The following is a 12,002-nucleotide window of genomic DNA, read 5'->3' as shown; positions in this document are numbered from 1 at the left end:
TATCTTGAGCATAAATCGTCATCATCATCTATCATCATCTATCATCTATTTGAGTGTAAGTTCAAGTATAAATCTAAGAACATTTTTATCAAAGAGGCCCCTGAGGTCCATCTGAAAATTGTGATGAAAGGATTTACTTCATGGTTTGCCTTTTTTTCTCTGATGAATAATCTGAAAGTACTTAAAGATCCAATGATCTATGGCTCCAGTTACACAGAGTGCAGTTTGTGCAGTGAGTGAGGCGTCGTCTTCCAGTTGATGAGAAAAGTGTGACGTGAACATGAACATGTCTGGTGGTTCTTCTGTATGGCTGGAATTCTGGAATATTAAAGGCCACATTGGCCATCAAAGACAAAGTGTAGTGTTAACCCTGACAGGGCTCTTTAGCTGCTAGATGTTCCACAATGTCCACCTGCTAGTCTCTGTACTACTGTACTGTACTGTGTCTGTACTATAGCAGCTGGTGGACAGTGGGTTTATAAAACAGCTGCCTGCTGCTGGAGACCAGGCTGATGAGAGCGTTGAGACTGAACCTGAACAGTTAAGATGCTACAAAACCAGCAGAATGAGCTAAAGAGGGCTGGAGGAGTATTCAGATGTACAAATAGGGGTTTTGGCCAGATCAGGTTTGTTCTTATGGAGTCTTAAGGATTTTATGAAATATTTCTACTGTGGAAAAAGTTCATATGATGACTGCCATTATTTATCAGACAGCCCTTGGAGTTTGTTATTCTTTCTTATTTTAGTTCATTTCGGTACTTTTCTCTTTGTTCTCTCTCTCTTGTCACTATGTTAACTGTGTTCTTGTGGGTGTTCCATGTTTTACTGTGCTGGTTTATTTTATGGAAAAATCACTAACATACAACTATACAACTTTGTCAAAACTAACAGAGCTTCAGTTAAAATACATTAATAAAAACAAACCAGTTTTTATGGTGCTCTGGCCTTAATGTCAAAATATTTTGTTCTGGGTTGTTAAACATATGGTTATACAGTCAGTCAGGACTGTTCTTAAAGAGGCAGTTCACCCAAAAATCAAAAACAAATATTTTTTTCTTTTACCTGTAGCTTATTTATCCATCTAGGTGGTTTTGGTGTGACTGTTTACCAGGCTGTACACAAACGCTCACCTTGTCTAGCCTCTCTGCTACACTGTCCTCTCCCTTCTCCAGTCGAGCCTGCAGCTGCCTCTCCTCCTCCAGGAGCTTCAGGCGGCGGGTGTCTGCCTTCAGCACTGCCTGCACCGCCGGCGTGTCATCAGCTACCACCTCTGACAGAGACACGCACAACAGAGTCAGCATGGACAGAGACAGAGAGAGAAGTGATGGAGAACAGACAGCTCACTTACCCTGTTCACACAGCAGAACATCGATGTTGGGGGGAATACTGAGAGCTCTGTTGGCTATGTGCTTCAATAATGTGGTCTTTCCTTTGCTGAAAGATGAGACCAAGATAATAGATATCATATAACCATGTAGTTATCACATATTAAGAGTGGAAGTCTCTGTACATGTAGTCATTGCCAGTAATTATTTTTTTACCCATTTGGTCCAACCAAACCATATCTTCTTCCTGCCACGATCAGAAGGTCAGCGTTGACAAAAAGCTCTTTGCCGTGAGCAGATATGCTGAATCTTTCCAGCTGAAGGAAACAAAACACATCCTTCACTATGACACAACACACACTATGTCTGCTGTAAACCCAACAATTTACAAACTGTATGATTTTTTTTAAAAAAACTTAGAAATTCCTTAGAAATGATTAGTTTCACATTTTCGCCATGGAACAGCATTTCAGACAGTGGCAGTTGAACACATTCATTGAGCAGACTGTAATCAGTGTCTAACCTTGATGTCAGAGGCGTTCTCCAGCATGGCCTGTCTGGAGGACAGCTCAGCCTGAGAGATGGAGAAGTCCCCCTCCAGGGCATTCTGAGCACGAACACTGGCCACCTGTCGCTCATACTCCATCTGCAACAACACACACCAACACACAGAAGATGGGCTTAAACTGTACACTTTATACTGTACATTTTTGTTTTTACCACATTAAAAAACAAGGTGACATTTACCTTTATTTTTCTGGGGTTGCAAACAATGATTATATTCAATATTGATTAATCTGCTGTTTGTTGTTTTGATTAATTATTGGTTTAGTCCCAAAGATCAAATCATAAAAAGCAAGTCCTCACATTGGAGAAGGTGGAACAATTATGCTCAAAAATGGACTTAAAAATGATCAATTATCAATATAGTTGCAGATTTCTTATCAAACTCAGATTGTCCTAACCTGCACTGTCCTTCAGCAGACAGGCTGAGCAACACGTTGCTTCTTAAAAAATATGATGACCAAGTTTTCATCAAATCCGCCAGACACCATTTACAGAAACTGTCATTTTATAGAAACCCTTAATTCACAGAGTTAGATGTGAAAATATCAGGAGAGGAGTGAGACAGAGGTTGGACTTCAGAGAAGCAGCAAAGAGAAACAGTGTGTAGAGTCAGAATGTTTTTCACTTCTAACTCTTATGGATTTATTTCAGTCAAACCAGAGCTGGTGGTTGTTAGAACAGTGGAAACAAGAGCTAAGACAGTTTTATTTTTTTTCTGTCGAGTTTGAAAGAAGCGTGTTTTACAGTGAAAGGTTATTTTTACCTCATTGTTCGTTTTATGTTCAATATGTTTATGCTAATTTATACAGCATCATAGCTTGTGTCCAAAGAGGAAAAAAATCATTAGAAGGGAATGTTGTTGTTAAAAAGTTTGGGAAACACTGCAGCTGTCTAAAGCAGGGGAGCAGTACTCTTCTGGACTTTGACGAGTAAAATAAAGAGGAGATGTATAGAATGAACACAAAATGGCATATCAAGTGATTACCTGTTTCTTTTTCTTCTTCTTCTCCTTTTTGCTGAGGTTAGCAAACGGGTCGTCATCCTGCTGCTTGGCCTGTTCTGCAATCACATCCTCAGCACTCTGATGGTCACAGGCAGAATCGGAGGCAACTCAACATACTGATCCACAGCAGAGAAGAACAAGAAACAGCTTTGTGGAGGACAAACATACCATCATCATGCCATCTCCATCACTCTCACCCCCCTCCTCATCTTCATCCTCACTGTGTGATCGCTCAGCAGGTTTGCCTTTCTACATGGGCACAATTCAATTACAGCATGGTTACCTGCTGAAAATTTTATTAAAATAAAAAGAACAAAACCAACATCAGTGCTTAATACTCACCTTCTGCTGCTCTTTCTTCCCCTTCTTTGGCTTCTCATCTTCATTTTCTGGGGGCTAAAAAAATATTTTTATTTTTTATTTTTTTATTAATTTTAATCTACTTCTTTATCCAAACCCACTTTTAAACTCAGATATCACAAATGCATTCAATAAAAAAATCTGATGCAAGATTTACATATTTTATTCTGCTTCAAACATTTAAGTGAAGAGGGCCTTACACCTGTAGAAGGTTTTAGTGCTTCTGAGCCAACTGTGAATTTAAATGGATGTCTTGAAGTATTTCAGGCTTTGTTGTACAGTCAATAAATCTCATTAATTCTGTTTATATACCATATTACAAGTGAAACTGAAGGCCCGTGGGCAGAATGGAATCCAGAACCTCAGAGCTAGCAAAGAATAGATTTTGACCAATTCTACACTGTGTTATGAAGCACAGTGTCATGAAGTACAGTGTCAATAACCTAAATGTCCCATAATGTCATCCCGATCAAAAAATCATATAGCTGTCTGCCGCCTGGGAGTTTAGTTGGTGGAGCATTTGCCCCGTGTACTGAGGCTGTGAGACCTCTAGTAACCTTGGGCTCCATCTACAGCTATCCTATAAAATAAAATGCATAAAATTCACAAAAAATATTAATTTAAATATCACACTACTGCTTCCAGCAGTGGCACTCCAGTTGAGTGGGTGTAGCTCCCCACATACTGAAAAACTCTTAATTTTCCTGGATGTTTGCTCCCAGAGCTATGTATTAATTGTTACATTATTACTAAAACAAATAATGAAATGCAAATGCAATTATGTAATAAGAAAAAGATATATGTATATAGTCTTACATTTACAACCAGTCCTTTGAGGCAAACCATAATGCTGATAATACTGATAACATTACATTACTAACTACTAACTAGGCACACACTACAATGCCACAACTGACAGATGCCACCAGACAGTTTTGAATTAAGTCTCAGATACAATTTCTTTCTCCATAAGGGAAAAGTCATGATATTCAAAGTTTAAATAAAGTTGGATGAATATGATCTATGCAGGGGAAATAAACAAACAAAAGTTTGCTGATTCTATTCTGCTCACCTTAGTTCACTAAAATTCAACTTCTGAATTCTTTTTTAAAACCAGTTATAACCCCAGTTATTGTTAATGATTGATTCTGGGATAAAGGGGCCCAAACTTTTTTTTTACTTCTGAAAGGGGGGCATGCCAGAAAAAAATTGTGAACCACTGCCCTAACCTATCACTGTTTATGTCTAATCCTAACCAACCAAACTAATGAAGAAAATGAGTACTAGCTAATTAGAACAGAGCAAGTGGCTCATGACTTTTCCCTCCTGGGAAAAAAGGTATTTGTGGCTCAGTGTGAAACAGCTATAACTGAGCATCTAATAATGTCTTTTTTCCAAGATCAAATGTCACATTTCAGAGTGTGCTTTTATTATAAACAGTTGAAGACACATCTGCGCAATGATGCCGCTGTTTTATGAGCATCTCTATATACCATACCTATCAGCTGGATGGATTATCTTGGCAAAGGAGAAGTGCTCACTAACATGGACTTTAACACATTTGTGAACACAATATGAGAGAAATAAACCTTCTGTATGCACAGAAGAAGTCAGATCTTTGACTTCAACTCACGAAAAAGGGAGTAAACACTAAAGTGTTGCTTTTATATTTTTGTTGAATGTATGATTGAGTGCACCCACCTTGGACTTGGCTTGCACCTTCTTGGTCTTTGTAGTTTTTTCATCGTCATCATCATCGTCCTTCTCTGCCTCATCCTCCTCTTCAGATGCAGCCTGATAATCACATACACACACACCATGGTCAGCAAAGTCTGCAAATGTCTCCTTACTCAGACTGATACAGTTAACAGGCCTGTGAACTGTGAGGCGGATGAGAGAAAGTGACATGAGAAAACTTGAAAATGAAAACTGACGCCAGCTGTGCTCCAGAATCATTCTGTTCATGGATTAATGAGTGGATGGAAAAGAGATGTTAAAATGCAAGAAAAAGATGACATGGGAGAGAATTTCCAGCACTCACCTTCACCTTCTTGTTCTTAGATTTATCTTTTTTCTTGTTCTTCTCAACCTCCTGTATCAAAGACGTACAGACACGTACAGATATACCCAGAGATTTCAGAGAATGTAGATTCATAGGCAGCATGCAAAGCAGACAAGTTGCTGTAATGCCAGAATTAGACAGACTTGAAGAGGGGTTCAGTTACTGATGTACTCCTCTTAAGATGTTTATTTAATATTTCTGTAATATATAAGACTTCTGTGTCTTATTAAGGATATGGAGCCTAATTCACGAACGCAGAAATGTTTTAAGAATGAATCTAGAATTCATCAATATTTTCTTACTTGAATTTGTTTGTGAACAAATTTAGACCTGCCTCAGACCATGTGTACGCACAAATGATGACAGCCTGGCTGTCTTAGAAAACACTGAAATACACCTTTTTACTAAATGTAAAGCATATCAAAACCAGCTTTAAGAAAGAAAAAAAAACTTTAATAGAAGTCTTATTTTCCTTGTTTTCAGGATTTTATCATTGCATTGTATGAAAGTATTGTGCTATGTTGTTGTTGCTATCTATTATTATTATTATTATTATTATTATTATTATTATTATTATTATTATTATTATTATCATTATCACCATCATCATTGGGTGAAAGTCCTTGTTGGATGTTATCACTTTCACTCTCATTTTTTAAATCTCATTTATGGAGATTTCCACTAATCGCAGTCAGTGTCTTATCCTGGGTTGACAGATCAGGTGCTCCTTGTTCTCTACCCGTTTCCTTGTTTTTCTTTTTAACGCATCAATTATTTGCACCATTTCTTTTCATCTGAGACTCAGTCTGTTTCTCCGGGGACACAACACAACATACACTGCCTCGGTTATTGCAGCCCAAGGAGTTATTATTATGAGGTGCAAAAGTGCATTTTCTAGTGGTAAGAACAAAGTTGGCCGGTCCGCATGTTTCATGAATCAAATGGTGACATTTTGTACACACAGTGAGAACATTTCTACATGTTAGCAAATGAGGCCCATTATTTTTTATCACAATCTGTACAAAAATAAAGTGAAATACCATACACATGGTCATGTGCCTCCTTTTTATCCCTTTATATTATTAGGAGAGTTATTACAATTATGTCTTTATTAACCGAATGAACTGTTCTTTTTGGACATGAATTTTTCATGTCATATTAACATGAAATCCATTTAATTATGACTGGATAAATGCACACGTAAGGAAGAAATCCATATAATAATGTGCACTGTAGGTATTCTAAATCTTCCACACTTGACGGCCTTTTGGGTATTTACGTCTTCACTTCATATTCCCTTAATGGTGGCAGGAGGGTGAATGGTCAGGACAGATTTGGTTTTTGTTTCGGGCTGAATAATTAATCGAAATTTTAACGTAACCACAATATGACCTACAGCAATTATCAAATCACAAATGGCAAAAATGTGTGCAAATATCCCATTTTAAATGAAATATTGTCGCACTGCAGAGATGTCCAGGCCTACAAGTCACATTCTAAGAGTGGTAAAGATCCCAGCAAACATCACACCATCATCATTTCAATATGGTTTTCAATGAAAATGAGAATAGTGATGTAAAAATTATCATCCCCTCTAATATCACAAATCAAACCCCAACTGTAATATCAGTCAAAATACAAAACAACAATTAGATATTTTTTCCAAATCGTTCAGCTCTAATTTTGGATTTCAGTAAATGACATCAACAGACAGATGTAAATTCCACTTCAACTCCCCTCTCCCCAAAAAAGTCAGTTTCATGTAAGGTTGAGTTCACACTAAAGAATGTTAGCCCTGAAGGCCAAAACGCACTGCAGTGCTCATTTGACGCACGTCTCTGCTGTCCCTCTCTAGATCTTCATAGTTATGATTAATCGACAGGAGTAATTACGTATTTAAAAGTAAACAAATGGGACTTGGAGCAAAAAAAAAAAAAAATCACACAAGTGAACAATAATATTATGTTTCATGGTCATAAAACGTTTTTATTTCAAGGCGGCGCATCTGTCCATATTCACATGCTCTCTCCCTCCCTCACTCTCTGCTGAGAGTATTTTTTTTTTTTTTTTTACCTGCTTACAGGTGGAGCTAAAGCTCAATCAGCACTCGCTCCTCACATCCATGTCTTTTTTATTCCATTTAACTCTCCCCAAATGGGCGCCCCTATAGCTCAGTCGGTAGGGCGTGCGCACCATGTATCGAGGCTGTTAGTCCTCTGCAGCGGCTGCCGGTTCGAATCCCACCTGTGACTCATTTGCTGCGTGTCATCCCCTGTCTCTTCACCCCCCTCTCCTGTCATACCTTCAGCTGTCACTGTCAAAAAAGGCAAAAAAAATGCCCAAAAAATAACCTTAACTCTCCCCAAACATGAACTGCAGCTGCAAATAAAAAAGCCCTGGTCCTCATTTGACGCTCCAAAATCAAAACAAGTTCGGAGTGCGTCAAGACGCTTTCAGTGCGTGTTCTGCCATTTAGAACAATGGGTGCACTTCAAAACACGAGCGTCAGACGCCTTAAGTGCATTTTGGCCTTAATTTTCCACTTGCCAACAGATTTCACTGATCAAAGACACAAGCCCCCAGATCAGAGGTAATTTGGCACTTGCTGCCATGAACAACGATCGCTATGTGTGAACTATCTACAATGTGATCCAGGAGTTACACAAGAACTTGTCAATACCTCACAGACACCTGAAAGATATCAAGCAAGTTTAACATCTAGTCATTTCGGGGAGGGCTTGGGAAGCAACGCAACGAACTACAGCCAATGAGAGAAGACAGGCTGTGGGAAGAGAAGAGTCAAGGAGGAGAGACAAAAGAGCACCACAGCAGCACCCAGAAAAGCCCAAACATAGCAAAAAATGACCAAAAAGTAGTTGTTAAGTAGTAGAATGACTTCAAGATTCCCAATTACACGAAAGTTGTGTAGTGTGAACAGTACAGAGATCTCACTATCTGACAACATCCAGAGATGAGGTCAGTGAACACCAAACACTAATGCAGCATTTCTGTGGCACTTAAACCATGTGACATACAGCACTGTACCTTTTTTACTGGTTTATCCTCTTCCTCCATATCATCATCCTCATCCTCATCACTCTGGCCCTGGCTGAGAGCAGCAAAGATGTTCCCACCCTGAAGGACAGCAGAGATTCTTTACACTGCCATCATTGTGAGCAATCAGATAAGAAGAAATGAAGGAAAATCCAGACTGAGGACAAACCGTATTCTTCTTGTTTCCTTTAGCAGGAATGATGACTGTGGAGAGGAGATGAAAGTACACTGAATGATGACAAATGCACAAACGTGAGAAGAAGAATTATTTCAATGTGAGGATGAGTCTAGAAATATCAGACCTGGCTCATCTTCCTCATCACTTGGCTGCATGGAGAGCTTTTTTAGCTTCATCATGACGTCCTCATCATCATCTTCATCTGCATCTCCGCCTTTTCCTTTCCGCCGGTCTTTCTTCTTTTTCTGAGGCTGAAAAGAACAATTTCACATTGAAATCTCACAAGTACACTTAATCTTAGATATACATATAATATGCCTTCTCCGGAATATAATAGGTCTAAATGGCACCAAAGAAAAATACATTTGAAAAACTCTAAACTTCTAAGCCACAGAACATAACTTCAGAATAAAATGACATACAGGTGCAGCTCTACAAAACATGTTAGTGTTCAGGAAAGAAAGGATCTGCTTTTTTAACTTAAACTGTTCGCTTAAAATATGCCTGGATAAGCTCAGGACATCTCTAGACATACACACATAATACACACAAAAACATGGGGAAAAAACAGCCAATGCAATAAGATGAACAATGAAGTGCATGTCTGGCATGGGCCACATAATTAATATTAGTCAAGGCAGCTAAATAGCACACTCTGGATTTCATTACAAACACACTTATGTCATCATGTAGTTAGTTAAAGACCTACTGTACTTTCAGAGTGAAGATTACCTGTTTTCCTTGTGTGTCTTTCACAGCCACCTCATCTGCCTGCTCAGGTTTGCTTTCTGTGGCGAGTTCCTCAAAGAACTGCAGAAAGACATTCACAGAACACATCCACATTGTGCCAGAGACACGAAGAGGAAACATCAGCTGTGAAGCATTTATTACTGACAAACTAAACTAATGAGCCATTGTTAATACTCACACTCTTCTTCCCCTTCTTGTCTTTTTTCCCCTTTTTCACTGTTTTTTCTGCTGGAAGAAAAAGGCTTTTTAATTTCACAAAAACATCACACAGCAATGATGTGGGAAAATGACACGTAGTGCTCTCTCAGACATTATTAGGACACTGACTGTCTATATATAGGTTCTAGTTCCATATGAGAGGTTTTCCCACTAACCTCTTTATATGTTGGCACTGTTTATATTTTGATTGATATTTTATATTTGCACCTTTTCATACTTTAAATATGAAAGATAAATAAAGTTCTATTGTATCCTGTCTGTACTCTAGCACACTGTAGTTGAAATGAAAGGTTTTAAGGCACCTGTCAGCCCTCCTGTTTTCTTGAGATTCTCTCATAGTTTACCTTTCACACATTCCCCTCCAGTAAATCAAGTAGCAGTATGCAGAACACAAGTAACATTTAGCGACAAGGAAGTCATTCAATCAAACAGCACTTGACAAAAAATGAACTGCAAGGATGCAAGAATGGATTAATGTGAGTGGGGTGTAGTTGCCAAAAAAGCCAAATGTTTGTGCAAGTATATCACCCAGTGGGAGGGGGTTTACTCATACTTAATCTAGCAAATAAATAGCAAAAAATGTTGTCCTCAAATGTCTTGTTTGGTCCACAAATCAAAGATATACAGTTTACTGACATAAGGGAGTAAAGAAACAAGAAAATATTCTTAGAAAATCAAAGATTTTGACTTTTTTCTTCAAAAAATACTCAAACCAACAATTCAGTATCAAAATAGTTGGTGATAAATTTAAAACATGATTACTTGTTACAGCTCTACCTATGTATAAGGTAAATTCAAATTGCTTTATTGGTATGACATAATACTCTATATTACCAAAGAGAAGCATTTCTGAAAATGTTAAACATGAGCACTGATAAACAATGTATCCTGGTCCTCAGAGCTCACTGCCCTGCATGTTTTAGATGTTTCCCTGCTCAAACACACCTGATTCAGATGATCAGCTCGCCTGAAGCCTGAAAACAACCTGATCATGTGAATCAGGTGTGTTTGAGCAGGGAAACATCTAAAACATGCAGGGCAGTGAGCTCTGAGGACCAGAATAGGGGAAACACTGGCTTTCAAAAAGGGACAAAAAGAAAATGGACCAGTTTAAATACACTATAATCAAATCATCATTTTTAACATTTGGTGCACTCTCTGCTAACACAATCAACACAACAAATGAGAGAATATCTTTTTGACAAGGAGTTCTGAAATTGTTCAACAATATCTTACTAACACACTTCACACCATTCATTTGTCAGCAATCTGTATAAATAGCTCAGTGTTCACATAGCTGGGATGTGAACACGCTCAAACACCCTGAACCTGAGTGTCAGCACTTTTACCCTCACAGTCATTGTTTCATTTCCACTGCACTTTTTCTGCTTCATACATTTAAAGAGAGCCAAACTTTATAGGAAGGGCTGGAGTCCAGATGACATAAGGGATAGAATCTGATTGTACTGTCAACCTTACACTAAACTGTCACATATGTCAGTGCTTACATGATTATTACATCACCTTCATGAGTGGACAGTTGCGCCATGATTGACACCGATCACTGCTCCATTTACCTGGTTTATCACCTCTAACGTAAATAAGTCGAACATCACGCTGTATTGTTAGAGGCCAAATAACCCAGTGTACATTATTATACTGTTACGTCAAGCTTTATTCACAAATAAAGATAATCATTATGTATTCCAACAGTTTTTATTCAGATTAGATAACGTTACTTATTTATCAACCGGTGGTTCACGCCTTAACACTTTGGCCATTTAGCTCTAGTTAAATGGTAACATCAGCTACAAGGTCCTAACGTTATAGTATATAGCTACAGTTAAAAACGTTGAGATTTGACTGGAATGAATGTCCTTACATGAACCGTCGTAAAACCGAATTAGTGAGAAAAGGCTAAAGATTCAGGAACGAGTTAAGGTCGTTCATGACCATATATGTTCCGTTGCCAATAAGTAGTTTAGTGTGTATATGGAAGATTTTCAATGGAGTTTGGCAGAACTGACACCTCCGTGGTGCTGCTAGATAAACGTTAACTAACGTTAGCAGTGACGCTACCCGGCTAGCTTCTCTCTAAACATGAACGTTATCGTACCAACTGCCGGGGCGGCTTCGTCGTCCACCCACTCTGCTTCTTCTTTCGTCTTCTTGGGCATTTTGTTACTTTAACTGTGACTTTACAGAGATAACGAAGCTAAAACTGTGTCCTTTTTCTAGGCAGTCAGCTTTGTGGGCCACACACATGTACTGCGGCCCTGCGACGTGATGATGATGCACATGCCCGGTCACCAACAAAGTTTCCTTCTTCTTCGTTGATGTTTAGCGGCATCAGACCTCCTCAGTGTTGTATTACTGCCCTCCTTTGGACTAAGTCAACTCCTACACCGTCCAGAGTGTCAGATTTTACCAACGTTAGGAAGCTGACGCACTATATCATACTTAGAATATGTTATACTGTTCTTA

At 38.6% G+C, this 12,002-nt stretch overlaps 1 protein-coding gene across 3 annotated transcripts in view; it reads right to left on the bottom strand.

The window, feature by feature from the left end:
- The window catches only part of abcf1 (ATP-binding cassette, sub-family F (GCN20), member 1), a 22,038-nt gene extending 10,197 nt beyond the window's left edge, over window positions 1-11,841 (bottom strand). The window contains exons 1-15 of one of the 3 annotated variants that reach the window (XM_084738913.1): window positions 11,635-11,841; window positions 9,478-9,527; window positions 9,282-9,359; window positions 8,674-8,800; window positions 8,541-8,575; window positions 8,363-8,452; window positions 5,297-5,347; window positions 4,957-5,049; window positions 3,238-3,291; window positions 3,064-3,144; window positions 2,878-2,973; window positions 1,849-1,971; window positions 1,542-1,642; window positions 1,349-1,434; window positions 1,131-1,270 (exon numbers count right to left, since the gene is read on the bottom strand). In XM_084738913.1, the coding sequence (XP_084595039.1) occupies window positions 1,131-1,270; window positions 1,349-1,434; window positions 1,542-1,642; window positions 1,849-1,971; window positions 2,878-2,973; window positions 3,064-3,144; window positions 3,238-3,291; window positions 4,957-5,049; window positions 5,297-5,347; window positions 8,363-8,452; window positions 8,541-8,575; window positions 8,674-8,800; window positions 9,282-9,359; window positions 9,478-9,527; window positions 11,635-11,695 (1,266 nt within the window). In that variant the 5' untranslated portion in view covers window positions 11,696-11,841. The remainder of the gene's footprint in view (window positions 1-1,130; window positions 1,271-1,348; window positions 1,435-1,541; window positions 1,643-1,848; window positions 1,972-2,877; window positions 2,974-3,063; window positions 3,145-3,237; window positions 3,292-4,956; window positions 5,050-5,296; window positions 5,348-8,362; window positions 8,453-8,540; window positions 8,576-8,673; window positions 8,801-9,281; window positions 9,360-9,477; window positions 9,528-11,634) is intronic. The other 2 variants (XM_084738915.1, XM_084738916.1) reach the window with 2 other exon arrangements.
- Window positions 11,842-12,002: the final 161 nt, after the last annotated feature.

Source organism: Lutjanus erythropterus, chromosome 16 (genome assembly GCF_056507025.1).
Source record: "Lutjanus erythropterus isolate fLutEry1 chromosome 16, fLutEry1.hap2, whole genome shotgun sequence".
NCBI lineage: Eukaryota > Metazoa > Chordata > Actinopteri > Lutjaniformes > Lutjanidae > Lutjanus > Lutjanus erythropterus.
The sequence above is the reverse complement of the archived record's forward strand: the minus strand, read 5'-3'. Positions and strand labels throughout refer to the sequence as shown.